Raw genomic sequence first — 18,442 nt, 5'->3', positions numbered from 1 at the left:
ATTTAAGAAAAATATATATTTATAAAACAATTTGTATTGAATTTATATATCATTAATTGCAACTAATCTTAATGGTTTGATTAAACAATAAGGTGTTTAGTTGCAACAAATCAATGCAAGCTTGAAGGAACTATAGGACCACATAGGAAATAATTGTTAAACTATTTATTGAGCGTGAAAATAATACTCTATATAGCTATGTAGGCATGAGCATCAGAAAATAAAAACTTTGCTGTACATTATTATGTCAAAAAAAATTAACATATTCAACTATTTGGAATAGAAATTGTTGTATAATGTAATTCTGTTTTTATTAAATAATATGTAATTTAAAAAAATTGTTTCATAGATTGTAGTTAGGCTAATAGTAGTGTGATTCTATGGAATGAAAACAAAATATAATGTGAAAATTTAAAGTAGAATATTATTACTTACAATTAAATTGATCAAACTTCTTTGTTTTTTATATATATAATTTAAATAAATTGTAAAGAATCGTGTTTTATGAGACATTAATTCTTATATCATCAAACTAATTTCAGTGGATGATATAATTGTGTATCTCAATTTTATTGAACTCCATATTAGGTTCAATTACACAAAATTAAGTTCGACATAAATGTTGCTTACCAGTGGTACCAACTGCAATATACCGAACAAAAAAATCGCATTTGGTGTTGTGTTTGTGTTATCGGTATAACGTCGCCATTTGTGACATTATATATATGAAAAGTTAAAAAAAGTGATTGAAATATGCATTAACTATAAAACAGTTGAAATCGATTTAAAGAATAGTACATAAAATGTAAAATTTAAAAAGTATACCTAGTGCAATAAATACAGAAAAACATGTTTAATGCAAAAGACTATTCGAAAACAATTGCACTGATGTTAATTGTTGGTATATCGTGAATTAAGTTGCAAATCGTGTAACGATTTATTGTATGTAAATTATAAATTGTAGTAAATTACTAGTAATGCAATTGCAAATTACAGATTTATCGGCAAAGAATTTAGTACTAAACTATTTTGTATTTTATACTTTACATAATGAAATGTGTAGTTGACGTCTGGGAAAATATTTTTCAGAATTAATCCGCTCGCATGTTGTTCACCCATTTAAATAACAGTGAAAAATGTGATTGCTTTGGTTGTTTTATAAATAATGCTTTAATATGCAAGTGCAATAATTTTTGTAATATAAGTAATTGAGCTGATGCATAGAATGGTATTGGACACCAGAGTGTTATTCAAACAATTTATTTATTAAAGTTATATTAGTTTTAAAGTAATTAAAATTTTTGTAATTAAAATATTAATATAAATCTGTCGCAATTTTCAAAAAGTATGAAATGTTAATGAAAAATACATCTCACAAACAATGCTTAACAATGCAATATACGAGTGTTTTGTAAACAAGAATCCTTTTGCGCTTCACAGTCACATTATCAATTGACAAGCACTTCTGTAATACTCGGTCGGAATGAGGGCTATATGACATCGTTATTATCTCAAGATGTGTGTGAAATATTTTTGTGTTCTATATCGAAATTTTCCTTGTATGGTTTTCTTGATGATAAGAAGGATAAATTTGAATTCAATTTTCATATCTTAGAAAAATAAATAAAATTGTAATACCACAAGTAATCCAGTTCGGACCGACCGTCCGTCTGTCCGGTCGGCTGTTATTTTTTTTTGTTGTTATTGTTAATTTTACAACAAAAGGATAATATATAAAGGGTGATCAAGGTAATCAGAAATTATATACTTTCTATAGATTTATATATATATATAAAGCTTTAGTTACCATAGCGAGGCGCCGAAAACACATTTTAGTTTACTTTCATGTTAACATTTTATCACCTATCTGATTTAAAATGCTGCTTCCTTTAATGCCCAATAACATCGTTGATTTCGTTGAAAGCTGGTCTAAAACCAAATAATATATTTGAGACTTTTTAGCACATACTTCTAAAACAAAACATAAACGAATTGCTTTATATTTATACTAAATAAATAATTTCCTTTGTATTTAAAATAAAAATACAAAAAAACTTATCAAAAATGAGTATCACAGTTTAGGTCCTTAATATGATCACTTTACATCACTTTACGTATGAATGGATTATGCTACACAACTGTATTGCTCAGGATTGGCTGCACTTAATAAGAGGCACTACGTATTAATTCCACCTGTGTATGCCATATTTCAATTAAAACAAATCAAATCACAAATCCATAATAAATTTTCGTTTTTAAGAATCCATAAATGATGAAAAACTACAGTCTTCAGCCAAGGGAAAGTTGATATATATATAAACGAATATGAATAATAGCATCCATACTTAAAATATTTATTCATTTTAAGTAAAACTATGTTTTTGGTTTAATATTTTGTTTTTTATATTTTAAAATCTAATATCTGATCTATTTTTGTAGAAAAAAAATCAAAATTACTGGTTTCTAAACAAATATTTTACCACAACGAACTACTAGAACGTTATAGACCTGGAATTACGTTAGTGCAACAAATAATGTTAAAGCTTTTAAAACTTCATTGATGGCGACTTCTCTTAGAATGAAAGAATCATTTGTGCTAGAGTCATCCAGAATTGTGGACGCATTTATGGATTAGTTGGTGGTGTTTTACAGGGCTATTTAAACTTATCAATAAGACCTCCGTCTATCCATTGATTAACACTTTTAACTAAATCTATTCAATAAATTTCACAATATTGATTTTTAGCAACAATAAATGGTTTCTTTTTTTATATTTTAATAGGCTTAGAGCTATAATTCTATGTACCGGTAAGCCTAGTCTAGTCTAGCATCGAGCGTTCTTAAAAATTCAAAATTTATTGTAATGCTTAGAATGCACACACACCATTTAGAAAACATCTGTTTTATACCACTGATTAAAGATGAATATATCAATGTTTTAATTAGATATATCAAACAAACAAGATCACTATCATAATTAATGTGTAGCGATAATTTTCCATATAAAATCCATACGAAAATGTGGTTAGAGCAACGTTTTTTAACCATTTCTATTTGCATCAAAATCTGCTATACCTGATTTATGCAAATGTGAGATTGAAGTGATCGATAGTGACACCGTATAATCTCTTTTAAAAACTTCCATTATGTACAAAACCTCGTAGGGTTTCCTCCCCTTTTTGTTTAATAAAAGTGAACAATGTTTTTACCAGTTCTCTGCTTTCCACTGCTATTGTTATGCGCTGATATAGATAAAAGGAATTCTGGTTTATAATTATGTTAATTTCTTTTTTATCCAATTACTGCTTATTTGGTTATTTCAATATGCAATATTACAACAATAACATACTAAAAATTAACATAGAAGTTACACGAGTAAGAATTTTGGAAATTCACTAATTAATTTAATTCACTATTTAATTCAGAGATTAAATTTTTTAAACTTGGAAAGAAAAAAAAAGTTGCATTGAAAACTCTCATTTTTACTTGTGTAACTTCTAAGTAAATATACTTAAGTATATAGATATTTAATATGTATAATAAAATTTTCGTCTCTATTTCTTTTTTATTGCACTTGATCGAAAATACATTATATTGAAATTAAAATTTAAACGAAAGAACTATAAAACTAAATAAAAGTGAAAGTAATAATATAAAAAAAAAAAGTTACTATATTCAACATGTGCGATCGTGATATTCCAAGTGTACCAGTGACCACTTTAGCAGGATTAACAAGTTTATCGGATTGTACGTGTTCATAAAAAAACAAATTAAATTAAGACGTGTCGACGACGAAGTAGTATCCATTATCCTTATGCTGTGACGTGATTTATATTATATATATATTTTAATTATTATTATTTTTTTTTTTCCTTTTTTGTTTATTTTTTGTTTATTTTTTGTTTATATTTTTGTTTAGTTTGTATTTTTGTTTTTGTGTTTTGTTTTTATTAAAGATATAATCTCAAGAATTTCAATCGACCACTGATGTCCCGTTTATATGACATTTTAGTATAAATATTGTCGAAATTGCAACAATAAATTATATGAGTGAAGGATTATTTTATTATATATTAAATAAATTATTTTATGAAAGATATTGCATTTAAGATGTCAAATAAACAGGAATAAGGAAAAATTTAAATGTCTAAATAGTTTTCCTTATGGTGAGAGATTTGAAGTTAGAACTAATTAATAAAATAAAATAACACAACTTAGTGCCAGAGCATTTCTAAAGTCATTCTAAAATATAATTTTGTTAGCTGTGACTTCATGTCATCAAGTTCGAAGACGCATTAAAAATATATTACAACACGGAGCACTGTTCATTAATTTTTATTTATGTTCTTGTGCTATATATGATATGTTTCCACGGGTGTAATAGTATTTTAGTTATAAATAAATATAGATACTTTCGGTAATATAATATTATACCATTTTTAAAGATGATGTTTATCGCATGTATTCAAATTCTTCATTATATATTTGATTATCTCTTTTGATATTAAGTTTTTATTATTAATATATATTTTTTCTAATACTTGATTTAAAACTAGTAATATATTTCTTGGTTAATTGTGTAGTGAAATAAATATATTAAAATAATTCACAACTAAAAAATTTATGAACTTCATCTTTGTGTAAAGTCAATTTCTTTGTCACCTAAACAAATTTTAATTTGGAAATATAAAAAATGTTGCTTAAATATTTCTGATAATATTGAATTAGATATAAAATTTGATATTTTAATTGATAAAATGTTTTCATACTACGTTTCCTTGAGTCTTAAAATCACTTTTAAAACGGAAAGATATTGTAACCAAAATAGTAGAAGAAAATAATAAAACAACAATGAAGATTTTAGGAATATCCCGTATAAAATTTACAAAATTATGAGAAATGTGATTACAACTCTTTAATAAAATGGCAAAATATAGTGTCCTTTCTATATTTCTTGCCGTCCAACAATTTTAATATTTATTTTCTGCAAATACTTTAATTATATACTTTCCTCTTCTCTCATCCAATTGTTTTTTTTTATTCTCCATTTTTCTCGATATTTTTAGTTTTTTTGTCAACAGTGTTATTTGTAAAAAAATATCAAATATCTGTTGACAGTTAACAGCTGACAATTCAAATCTTAAACTGGTTTTAAGGTGTTTACGCAGTGCTTAAAAGTGATGTTTCCTACTAAAAGTGATGTTAAACTGTTTTTAATTAAGACAGTGTTAAGTTTATCAATAATTTTAATATTTCTAAATAAATGTAGGAGATATTCCTCATAGATAGCACAGAAGATTCCAAAAAGTCATGGTTTGCAATTATTAATAGATTTATTTTCTTAAAAAATAGTTGTGATTATAAAAAATAATAATGTTTGTCACTCTTTCAGCATAATCATCTGGTTTCATTAAACCCAATGAGGTCTTAAAATGAAAGATATTGTAGGCTATTTTTTTCGTAAACAATACAATAAATTTTTTATGTCATTGTGTACTATTATTATTTTCAATTTGCTTGACAGAGTTATGACTATAACAATGTTTGTCCTTATACTTATTAAGGGCTGAGATAAAGCCTATCTATCTGCTTTTTACGCCAGGAAGTGTTTTGAGTTGATGTCACGAGCATTGTAATTTGTTTTTTTTTTTTTCATAAGCATTTTTGTGCCGCTTTTAATACGATTAACTAAAAAGAAGTAGAGGAGATTACAAAAGAAGACATCACCCGTGGAAGCTAATATACTTTATATTGCCAAGTTAATATTACAATTAGAATATTAAATATAAAATTTATTTTGTTCGTAAAACTATGATATAAAATATCAATCTCACTACAGGCAAATTACAAATTATACTTTACTTGATAATCTTGTTTTCTTGAAAATAATTTCATTTATAAGCAACAAAATTAAGTAAAAGAATGCCCCTTCATATTAAAGAATAAATGAACAGTAGTTTGAATATCTCAATACAGATTGACATTTTTGAATTCTTGAATTGTCGACACGTTTTAATAGATTTATATATTACAATTTTAAACAAATAATCTTATTTTACAGTACTCAGTGAATTGCCAGTCTCGGACTCGTTTTTCAATTCGACTCCTTTACACAAATCCCTTTTGTTTCATAATTTAGTAGCAAATGAATCAAATAATTTACTTTCTATACGTGATGATAATTTAGTACGTCAGTTGGTTCGAGCAATTGAGCAAACTAATTCAGACAAAATGTAAGTAGATGTACTATTATTTGTTTTTAAAATAAAGTTTAAAATTTTAATTACAGCGAATTAAAATCACAATATAACATTCATCAACACGGGGCTAATATAAGCACTTATCCGGAGCTCTTACAGGGAATTTATAATTTTCGTCCTACAGTTTTTAATACAACTCAATATAATTGTAAGCGTTTAATTTTTATTAATTCCATTTCACTAAAATGTAACATTTTTTTAAAGCGAATAATCCGCAGCAAAATTGTCAGGAAAAACAGCAAATAGATAATTGCCAAGGAAATATTCCAGTCACTGAAGAAAATATCATAGCTCTTGCAACCACAACAAATTCACATGTTCCTACGGAAACTTACCCTCAAATTGTTCAAATCGCTAATTCCAACCATTTAATTGAGCAAACACCATTAGATAGCGAATTGTTAGTATAAGTTTTTTATTGTTTATAAAAAATTGTTTCTAATATTTTTTCTATTCTTTTTTTTATAGAAATCATTCAGTTAATGTTAATGTTATTGATTCATCCTCTGTTATTAAGTCTCCTAATAAATATATTGACCAAAATAATATATATAATCAACTAACAACAAATCAATTAGATGATCCTAATCCAAACGTAGTTATTCCTACACAATCACAATTTGATACAATACAATTACAAAATCAAGTAATACAGCAGAATCCGTTAATTCAACAAAATAGTATAATACAAGAAAATAATTTAATACAAGAAAATAATATAATACAAGAAAATAGTATAATTCAGCAAAATAATATAGTTCAACAAACAGAACATGTCGAAATTCAAAATAATTCTAGTCTAAGTCAATATCCTGTAAATCAGCAAGCATACGTAGAAGAAATTTCAATTGTACCTACAATTCATCCATTAAATACATCTATTCTCCCCCAAGAAGTGCTCTTAAAGGTATCAGAAGAAAGTGAAAAAGTGTTAAAAAATGATAATGCTGTTACGGACAACATAGCGTTAACACAGGCTGAAAACACTTTAAGTTTAGTGACAGAAACCTTAGTTTCTTTGGAACAAGAACAATCGGTAGTTTGCCCAAATATTTTAAATCAACAACTTCAAGAAATACAATTGATTACCGAAAAGAATGCCTATGAAAACTTTTCGTTATTTACAAACGCAGACAATAAAGAATTACAAAATCAGTTGTTAGAAAATTCTTTGGATATCGCTGAGGAGCAGCAATTATTATCATCAGTTCTACTTTGTAACACACAAGCGGACCCACACATAGATAAAAATATAGAACAGAAAATTTTAGAATCTGCTGGTAATTTAAATTAGTTTTAAAGTTTTCCTGTTTTAAGCAAAGTTTTGTTTTTTAATTTTAGGTAACAAGCCTCAAGTTCGCGTATGTATTAACCGGCTGAAGGAAGAACATGCTCGGCAAATGCAACATAGCATTAAAGGATTTGTTCAAAAAGGAGATATCATAAAAAAAATTGATACACCAGTTACAGAAATGGAATCTTCAAATATTACAGAACAAAATTTAACTGATGATAAGTTAGCCATTATGAATTCTTCAACATCTTCATATCTGGCAGATACATTCACATTAATGAAAGCTGATGAAAATCGGGTTCGTAAACGCAAACCAGTGATATCTTTGGAAAATATTCCTCCTGATCAAATATGTAAGTTCAGTGTTTTCAATTTGTATATGTTAAAACACCTTTTTTTGGCACCGCATAATAGTCTTTAAGTATCATATATGTATCATTTACATTCTCAGCTACGATGATTCAACTGTACATGTAGATTTCTTTGTCAGGCAGATAATTTGTCGAAATTCATGGAATTAATTATATTAATATAGAGTATCTATATTTACATATTTGTTTAATTCTTCCATTTCTACAAGCAACAGTTACGTGGGCGTTACCTTGTGAACTATAATATGGAATTATATTTTAGTATCTTGTGCAGTGCTGTGTTTAATGTGATTGAGTCACTTGTATTTTCGATCCATATTAATACAAAAAATGGGTTACATTCCAAGTTTGTTCGCTACACAAGAAAATAAGCAAAGAAAAAACTTAAAAAAATCGTGTGAAAAGATATAAAAACCTTCTGGTCCTATCTGTAGAGCGGCAATCTAAGGTGCCTTAAAAATAAAAAATTTTACAGATACCAATAAAACGACACAATCAGTTGCAAGTATTGGGATCCAGTAGTCTCATCTTCAAAGAAGGTAATATAAGTCATTGCAAAATTGCAGGGATATCACACTTCTGAACACGATGCATAATAATAAGTTCACTTAACGGAAATTAAAAAAGCTTTATTTATTAATTTTTTCGTATAATCTCAATTTTAATACAGGTATTTTAACGATTCTCTGAATTACTCATTTCTGTAGTAACTTTACAGAAGATTCGACAAAATAGCAAATATCAGTTCCTGTTAATAAAATAAATTTCTTTCTAATTTTGAGGTTTTAATGCAGATCTTCAAGTTTTTACTAGTAGTTTTGACCAAACCAGCTTATTTATAAAAAGTCGGTTCTCCTAATATATTTTTTATTTCAATGGCCTTTAATAATGAACAATCATTTTTTTAAAAGTGCACTGGACTCAAATGGCTTTTAAACAAAAATTGAGTTGAGAGATCAAAATAAAATTTGATCTGTGTGCTTATGACATATGAGATATTAAAATGTCGTCACTCTGCAACGTTATTAAACAACATAGCATTTAATTAAAATAAGATACAAATCTGTGTTGGTATAAAACATTTCAAAAAGTACAACTCGCACATATGAGATAAAATAGTAAAGAATGTACGTTTATATGTTACTATTTTGTTTTATTTCCTATATATATTTCTCTCTAATAAAGTATATGAAACTGAATGGTCGTTCATTTTTCCTGCGGATGATCTAAGAATCTATATGTAAAAAACTTTAATGAAAAATTTGGTTCATGAAAACATTTGGATGGCACTTAATTTTATCTTCAATTAGTTTTTTTTTTTATGGATAACAAGTTTAAATTTGTAGTATAATTTTGCATCTCAATAATGGTTAATATTTTTACTATTTTATAATATCAAAATTACCATGTGTTATAAGTAAACATATTTTTAATATTTTTACACGTTTTTAAATTGAATAAAACAATTTTTTAAATTCTTAAATCTTATATTGCAACTTATCATATATCGATTTTTAAAAATTATACTTAATAAATTTGTTTTTTATATTCTAGACTCCAAACCAAAAGTTCGAAAAGTTGAAAGAATTGTTGCTACAATTCTACCAAAATTTACTAAGGAAGAAATTTCAAAGTCACAAACATATCAACAGTTTATGCGAAACCTTGAACAAATTACTGAACAGATTGATGATACGGAAACACCTAACTTCGAATCCGGTATGCGATTGAATATAGTGACATATTTTATTTATTAGTTCTCTTTTATGAATTTTATCTTTAGAGGATCCCTGTAATGCTTAAAAATGTTGTATTTGCTATGTATGTACAATAATTTTGCAATTTTCCTTAGTGCCTTATCTAAATTTTGTTTATATTTTTACAATTTTTTGCATAACTATTTATTGAAAAAGTGTGGCAAAATTTTGATTTTGATTCTCTTAAGGATCTCTTAAATTTATCGGCTTAGTTCAAAAACACTATTAATTTTTAGGTTAAAACATAAAAACTTTCAACAAATTAATTTAAATTCTCATATTAAAAACAATAAACAATTATTAGAGGACCTAAAAATTGATAAAGAAACTATTACCTAATTCGAAACAAATGTTCCACCAATGCATTTAATAGATTTTCGCATTTGTCTTGAAAATACGTGCTTGCCTAATACACAGAATTAAAATGAAAACTAAAAAAAAAAAGCTGTCACTTTTTTGCAGATCAAACAAGTTACCAAAAGTAAAAGTCCATTAATTGTAAAAATAGAGTCTCTTCTATCCCTTTGGATAGAAAATCAAAATCAGAATATTGTCATTTAGCCAAATTCATAATAAGGCTCTGTCGATATTGAAAGAGTTAAAAGGTAATTCTCCGTCAAAAACCGAAGTATTTTTGGAAAATAAATATAGGAAGAAATATGATTCGATTTACGTCGTTTGGATGTGCTTCGTATTTTGTCAGTCCCAATTAACGACGCAAATTATGGTATTAGTGTATAAGCTTACATTAACTTACATTAAATTAACTTCAACTAAAATTTAACAATTAACAAATAATTATAATTAAATTATTAATTATATATATTTTAGATGATATTGATGATAATATTGAATGTATATCTTCAAAAATGTTAAATACAATGAGCAACGATGTAGCAAAATTAAAAGCTAAAAATGCGCTGGATTCGATACCGAAGAATAAATTGACATTACTTATAAATTTTGCAATGCGCAATGTTTATCTTGCTAAAAATTATTCTGCTGGCCCGGTAAGCGCATGTTTATTAAATTTAGTAATATATTCAAGTGACTTTATTTTTCTTATGGTTTGCTTATTAATTAGGATGATGAAGATGAAATAGTTGATGATGAAGTAATGGATAAAATTTTAAACGCAATCGAAGCTTGTCTTCTTATTTGTAATATATACTCAACAACAAAAGATCTAAAGTTTCTTCAAGAAGATAATATTTCTCTAATTATTAAATTTATTCAATTTCAATTTCGAGAGACTATATTTCCTTCATACGATTCAGTTTACACTGTAAAAAGTATGAAAAGGTCTGATAATCGAAAAAAATCAAAGCCTCATCACAACCACAATCGAGCGTTGCAGTTGCTTTATTCAAAATCAGTGGAGTTAATGAAAGTTTTTGTAACACTTTTTGACAAATGCATTTTCGTTGACACTGTGGTACTTCCACTGTCTACTTTAGCTATTGAACCGTTTTTTGTAGATAATATTGAAACGTTACAATTTGTGTGTTTGGAATTAGTAACAACGGTAAATATGAAAATAATAACTGTATAGTACATTATCTTGATTTGCAATTTCATATTTTATAGATTTTTCGCAAGGAACAATACGACAAAATCCGTAGTTGTATTTTAGGTGATATCCTTGCGTCTATAGATCGTTTACCGTCATCTAAAAGAAATCTTCGACCTTTTAAATTAGCAAATAATGGCGGAAACATACAAATGGTTACTTCACTGGTATTGCAGTTAATACAATGTGCTACAATTTTACCCGATTCGCTCTGTGAAAATGAACCAAATGCGGGAAAAAATGTTACACAAGATATAATTAATATTGAAGGCGAAATGTCTGCAGGTGCCACAAAACTCGCTAAACAAAATGAAGATGTTATAGTATTGAAAAAATATGATGTTGCAATAAGTATAGGTGGCAATTTTTTGACAACATTTTTAAATAAATGTAAAACTCGTTCAAATGAAACTGATTTCCGTCCGCTTTTTGAGAATTTCATACACGATCTCTTGGCAACAGTAAATAAGCCTGAGTGGCCAGCATCTGAGCTCTTACTTTCTCTATTGGGTACTATGTTAGTACGCTACGTATCTGATAAAACAATAGAGCAAAGTATTCGACTGGTATCTTTGGACTATTTAGGAATCGTTGCTGCTAGATTAAGGAAAGACACTGTTGAATCACGTTGCAAAGTTAATATAATTGATTCAATGATTTTATCCATTAAAGCAGAACAAGAAAAGGAGGGTGAATTATTAATCCAAAATGTATGTAATGCTTACTATTTAGTAGTATAACTAATTTAATTGTTAAGTATGTTTTAAAATGTATGAAATATATTTGTAGAGTACCATTGTATTAGGCATTGAAGAAGAACGAACGGAATTCTTGCAAAGAATCCTTTTGGATTTTTTAGCAGTAAATGCTCAGGAAGAAAATTTAATTTGGGATTATGCTCGACATTTTTATTTAGCACAGTGGTATCGTGATATAATATGCCAACGTCGTCGTATAAATGAAGGAGAAAAAGGTTACGCTTCTCGTAAAAAAAGTACATCACACAAAAAGCGTAAAAAAGGTAAACGTAATAGTAAGTATCTACATTTATTAATTTTATTATTTTCATTTAATATTTCCATTTTTTTAGTTGACTCATCTGATTCTTCATCTCCGGAAATTAGTGATGATAGTGAAAATGATACTAAACTTACCAAAAATACAAGTCGTAATGATGTGATCGATCAAGAATTAAATTTAGAAATTTTTAAAGTGCTTGAAGAGCGAAAAAGATATCTACTACAAAAAATAAAACCATATTCATCAAATGACTTAAGTCATACATCACAACATATAAAGACTTATATTGATTACAATAATGCTCACCTTATTGCGCAATATCTCGCAACTAAAAGACCATTTAGTCAATCTTTTGATGGATATCTTAAAAAAATCATATTAGTTGTGAAGTATGTATTCTCTAAATTGACATATAATTTACATTTACGGAAACATTTTTTCTTCAGTGAACAATCAATTGCTGTAAGAACAAGAGCTATGAAGTGCCTAGCGAACATTGTAGAAGTTGATCCTATGGTTCTAAAGCGCAAAGATATGCAAATGGGTGTCAATCAAAAATTTTTAGATGCAGCAATTTCAGTGCGTGAAGCAGCAGTTGATTTAGTTGGAAAATTTGTTTTAAGTAATGAAGAACTAATTGATCAGTATTATGATATGTTATCTACAAGAATTTTGGTTAGTATTGTGAATTATTTTTTCTCCAGCTAAATGCAATTTATATAATTATTATTAGGATACGGGTGTTTCAGTCCGAAAACGTGTGATAAAAATATTAAGAGACATTTGTATAGAGTACCCGGATTTTAAAAAAATTCCAGAAATTTGTGTTAAAATGATAAGGCGTGTTAATGATGAAGAAGGTATTCAAAAACTTGTAACAGAAGTATTCATGAAAATGTGGTTTACACCGTGTGGCAAAAATGACAAGGTAGTTACTCTCTTTTTGATTAGATCTGCAAAAAACAAAAATTTAATACATAGTTCAGAAAACTAAATTAAAAATATAACGTCTTTTCTCAAAATTACTTTTATTTATTTTTTTTAATTAAAAATCTTTAATTTCAGCATGGAATTCAGAGAAAAATTAATCAAATTATTGATGTAGTAAATACTGCACATGATACTGGAACAGCGTGGTTAGAAGGTCTTTTAAATAGTGTATGTATATGATTGAATAAAATATTAAAATCTTCTTTTAAGTGTTAACTATTGCAACAAATAATTAATTGTAATCACTAAATTAGATTTACTTATGAATGAGAATTTTAATAGTTCTTAAAAGCATAAGGTTATATTAGGCGTGTCTATTGACTGAGATGTGATCTCTGTCTGTTTGTATATCTTTTTATTGTAATTAACTTCACTTAGTTATTGACCTCGATCTGAAGCAATCTTGTATAAAATTCTTTTACATAAAGAGATTTTCGAACAGAAGTGAAACAACAACAAAAATTTATATTTTAAATTATTTTAATTAATTAAATTTTTGGCTGACCATACAGCTGTTTCAATTATTGCCAAATACCCTTCATAAGTGATCTTGGAAATAATTCTTATATTTAATTATTCATAAATAATTATTTTTGAGACTGCAAGTACCAGGAATCGAACTCGGGTCCTGCCAAATATGAAGCTCAGAACTCAGCGCAATTCTTTTGGAATAGAGTTTGTGAATAGATGAAATAGCTAAATCATGTTATGTAATTATACATAAAAATCTACCAAATATAATTTTATTTAAATATATAATTGCGTTTAATTACACAGAAGACCCATATTTCAACATACAGCCGAAAATAATTCGTAATTAAATAGTCTATAATAGTCTATTATTTGTGCGAAAAATATTATGATTATAACAAATCCAAAACTAAATTTTTTATTATTCTTGTTTCAGATTTTTCAACCAAAAGAAAATATTAAGCTAGAAGGAAATGCTCAAGACCCTATTAAAAAGAATACTGAACCTCCACAAGAAATTCTTTTAGCTTGTCAGCAGTTAGCTGACGGATTAATTGACCGTTTAATTGAATTAGAAGATACTGACAATACACGTATGTTAGGTTGCATTACGACACTTCATTTATTAGCAAAAGTGCGTCCACAGTTACTCATACAACATGCAATAACTATCGAACCCTATTTGAACATCAAGTGCCATCCAGCTACAGCACCGAAATTTATATGTGCTGTTGCTGATATACTTGAGAAGGTATGAAAATGGTTTTAAGATTTTAAATTAAGATAAGATATTACTTCTTTATTATGTTTCTAAGGTTGTTCCTTTGGTAAATAACGCTAGTGAATCATTCTTGGCGACTTTAGAAGAACATTTAATGCTTCTTGTAGTTTCGCTGAATCAGGCAGTTGTTACTAGTTGTGTGTCCTGTCTTGGTGCTCTTGTAAACAAAATTACAAAAAATTATAAACTTATTCGTGATTGTTTCCAAAAGTATGAATACTTTATATAACATATTTCTTAAGTTAAATATGAATTTTTTATTTTGTACATATAGATTCTATCGTATCATGGACCACAGCCGAAATCAAGTTGAGCAGCATAACCATACTATAGAAACGATATATACTCCCATGTTTCGACGTAGTTTATTTACCATTGGTATTTTAATGCGATATTTTGATTTCAAATCTCCTGATGTCATTGGTATGAAACTGTTTAACATATATAGTTTTTGTAAAAAGTTTATGTACATATTATCAATTATATCAATTAAGGTGATTTAAATGGGCTTCCTTCTACAATATGTAACGATGCATTTGAGTGCCTAATGTTTTTTGTGCAGTGTTCAAATTATGAAATAAGAAAACAGGCACTCATTGCTTTGGGATCATTTTGTGTGATGAATGAAGATTATCTAACGAGACCTGAGTTAAGACGATTTTATTGTGATTTGTTACGTTCGGATGTGAACGAACCAAGCATAAAAGTAATATGTATGCGAAATATTTGGATTTATTTGACGGAATCAGAAATGTTTATGCATAATAAGGAAAAAGAATGTGAGTAATTTTTAATAAAGTATTCAGTTATTTAATTTTAATCCACATGTATTTATAGGGGAAAAAGAAGCACAAAATGAAGATCTTAAGGAAATGAACGATGTTTCATCTGGTATGGCCAGTCGGATAATACAATTATATTTGCAAGAAATATTAGATTGCTTTTTAAATAGTGATGACACAGTAAGACTATGGGCTGTTAAAGTAGTCCAAATTGTTTTACGACAAGGTCTGGTACACCCTGTACGGATGGTCCCATATTTAATATGTTTAAGTACTGATTCTAAATTAGAAGTAAGTTTTTTGTTTTTATTTAATCTTACCTACAATATTATATGCACATTACACGTAGGTTAATAAAACAAATAAGTAGTTACTATAAGTTTGATTAACAGCTAACTTTGTCTCTTATGTTAACCTTTGTAGCAGAACTTTAAAGAATATAGACCAATTAAACTGACTACATTCTTGTGCACAACTTTGAGTATATCCTTTTTTACATTTGTTGTGCAATATTATATCAGTAACTTGAACATTGTCATTCTGACATTAGTTTGTAATAAAATTTTTGGATGTTTTTGTTAGTTTCACTTTATTCTCAACATGGGAGATATATATTTTGTTTAATTGTGTTTATTTACTGATTTAGTTATATTTGTCAGATCTATATTTGTTTTGCCTATGGTAATATATATAATGTCGCTTTCTTTATAATCTATTTTATTTAGTCAGCGCATAGAGCTGATGCCTTGCTGAAAGAGATTGATAAAACGTACACTGGATTTGTTAATATGAAAGTACAATTTGGTTTGCAGCTTTGTTTCAAATTGCAAGAAATGTTACAGTGCAATAGCAAAAACGAAAATGTGATTCGCGGTTATATGTAAGTAAATCTTATTTTATTAATATTGTAATGTTTAAAATAAAATATGATTACAGTAAACGGGAATCAGATACTGTGCCTTCCGCTTTAAATGATTTTCTTTATACACTTTTACGTACAACGAAACCTCAACGCCGTGCTTTAGTTCAGACAGTAATTAAGCAATTCGATGACCAAAAGACTTCATTACGGCAAATGCTTTATATTGCTGATAATTTAGCTTATTTTCCATATGTCGTACAGGATGAACCCTTATATTTAATACATCAAATTGATTTGTTAATTTCAATAGCTGGAACTAATTTATTGACAACATTTAAAGAATGTTTAATGCCTTCAGAAAATGCAAATAATGTTTTAGAAGATGACGATGATGAAGAGGATCCAGAAAAACTTTTTAAGCGACTACCAGAAAACATCTATGAGATTCGCAAGTGCATTACCTCAGCACAGGCATGCATGTTGCTTCTGATATTAAAAGATCATTTAAAAGATATGTATGGTCTGACGGATGGTAAAATATCTAGATATTCTCCATCGGAACAAAAATTGTATGAAAAAGCTATAACTAGAAAGACAGTTGCAGATTTTAATCCAAAATCTATCATTGATGTGATAATATTACAGCAACAAATTGCATTAACCAACAATGATGAAACTTCAGTACAGTTAAATGATGAAGAGAAAATAGAATTAGTCACCAAATACTTGGATGTAAGTTCAAAATTCAACTTTATATATTATAATATTGATTCCGTTACGTTAACGTTTAAGTATATATAATATTACACTAAATTATGAGCTGTAACGCCATGATGACCGTTTGTCTTTGCGGATGTCATAAACGTGTCTATCAGTTGATACCAGTTGATATCTATATATCATCATATCAAATTTTATTTCTTTTTATTACAATAAATATAAAAAAATTAATTAGAATTTTTAAACTGAATTAAATTATTACACTACAATTAAAAAAAATAATTATGCAGTAGATAATTTAACTTTTCAAATTACAAAATAATTTCAGTTCAAACAACTCATGCTAAAACTGGATCCTGATGACGTGGACTCAGATGAGGAAGCACGTGATAAATCCAAATTGAATACTTCTCAAACATTGCATCTGAATTCAACAGTTCAGAATCAATTAAATAATTCGGACTTATCCACTACCAATATGAATAACCACAACATTAATGGCGAAATAACAGAAGAAATGAAAGTAATTATTGCATTTAATGGAGTGCATGTATTGCACTCAATTTGAAAAAGTATTGGTTATAATATAATACAGTGAAAATTCTCTTAAGCGAACACCAACGGTTTAGAAAATTGTCCATAAAAAAAGGAGCTTTGTTATATAAATTGAAAATTCATTTAATAATATCATCCGTTTAACAGAACTTTCACTGTACTTTTGAATATTCAAAAAGTAAAATCTATTCGTCTTATAGATAAGAAAAATAAAATAATATTTAATTACGTTTTTATTTTTATTGTTCTTATATTGTAATTTTGTTATATTGTTTATATACAAATAATTTAAAATGTGAATTAAATTAATTATTTTCAATTTTTTCAGGAGGTTTTAACAATTCCAGCTATTCGGGATAACAAAATAAGCCTGACTACTAAAGCAACTAATATTACAAGAAAGCAATCACTTCGTACAAAAAAAAAGAAACGTAAAATAATCACATCGGATGACGATGACGATGATGATTATAGTGATGAGGGTTATGTTTAGTAGTGAATATTTAATTATTTTTTAGTGGTTAGCGAAAAATACAAAATTATGTTTTAAGAAATAATTTGTTTTAAGACTAACAATTATTATAAGATATATGTATACATATTTATTTAAATATTAATATAGTAAAAGAAATATTTTTTTAAAACATGTTTATAATACAAAACATAATAGTTCGTTTAAAAATAAAATTAAAACACCAAACTGTTTTAATTAGTTTATTAATACTATATGTAGAGTGTAAAAGTTAAGCATTTAGCATTAAATACAAATATTTTGAATAAATGCAATATAAAATGTACTTTGTTAATTTGTAAAGGTATAGACTTATTTTAATTTTAAGATTAAAAAATAATTACATATTATATTTATCTATAAATTAAGTGTACAAAAAATGTGTTTAAAATTTGCTATAACAAATTTTTAAAATAAAAATGACTTCGTGCTTTGAGTAAAAAAATTAATAATGTTATGAATTTTATTTTTTAATAATTCCGCAAAAAAGTACGAAAA

General features: G+C 27.1%; 1 protein-coding gene across 2 annotated transcripts; it reads left to right on the top strand.

Annotated features, from left to right (window-relative positions):
- Window positions 1–673: 673 nt before the first annotated feature.
- On the top strand, window positions 674–17,947 carry LOC119661999 (nipped-B protein). Of its 2 annotated transcripts, none has more exons than XM_038071534.1 (25): window positions 674–942; window positions 3,619–3,747; window positions 6,062–6,233; window positions 6,290–6,408; window positions 6,465–6,660; window positions 6,729–7,540; window positions 7,602–7,907; window positions 9,480–9,644; window positions 10,514–10,692; window positions 10,767–11,207; window positions 11,270–11,962; window positions 12,042–12,285; window positions 12,343–12,661; window positions 12,719–12,947; window positions 13,006–13,200; window positions 13,338–13,430; window positions 14,170–14,484; window positions 14,549–14,724; window positions 14,789–14,937; window positions 15,009–15,293; window positions 15,352–15,587; window positions 16,022–16,176; window positions 16,233–16,890; window positions 17,207–17,401; window positions 17,762–17,947. In XM_038071534.1, exons 2-25 carry the CDS (start codon window positions 3,681–3,683, stop codon window positions 17,924–17,926), a joined length of 6,564 nt encoding a protein of 2,187 aa, XP_037927462.1. In that variant the 5' UTR covers window positions 674–942; window positions 3,619–3,680; the 3' UTR covers window positions 17,927–17,947. The 2 variants fall into 2 exon arrangements, with proteins under 2 accessions (XP_037927462.1, XP_037927463.1); XM_038071535.1 differs by lacking the exon at window positions 674–942 and adding an exon at window positions 1,300–1,749.
- Window positions 17,948–18,442: the final 495 nt, after the last annotated feature.

This window comes from Teleopsis dalmanni, chromosome X (assembly GCF_002237135.1).
Source record: "Teleopsis dalmanni isolate 2A chromosome X, ASM223713v2, whole genome shotgun sequence".
Lineage (NCBI taxonomy): Eukaryota > Metazoa > Arthropoda > Insecta > Diptera > Diopsidae > Teleopsis > Teleopsis dalmanni.
This window is presented reverse-complemented; position numbering and strand designations above follow the sequence as displayed.

Bases quoted from the DNA above. Each gene is read 5' to 3' on its own strand.
- LOC119661999 (XM_038071534.1), top strand. From the start codon at position 3,681: ATGTGCGATCGTGATATTCCAAGTGTACCAGTGACCACTTTAGCAGGA. The intron at 11,208-11,269 runs GTAAATATGAAA...CATATTTTATAG, and splicing joins GTTTGGAATTAGTAACAACG to ATTTTTCGCAAGGAACAATA. The intron at 13,201-13,337 runs GTAGTTACTCTC...CTTTAATTTCAG, and splicing joins CGTGTGGCAAAAATGACAAG to CATGGAATTCAGAGAAAAAT.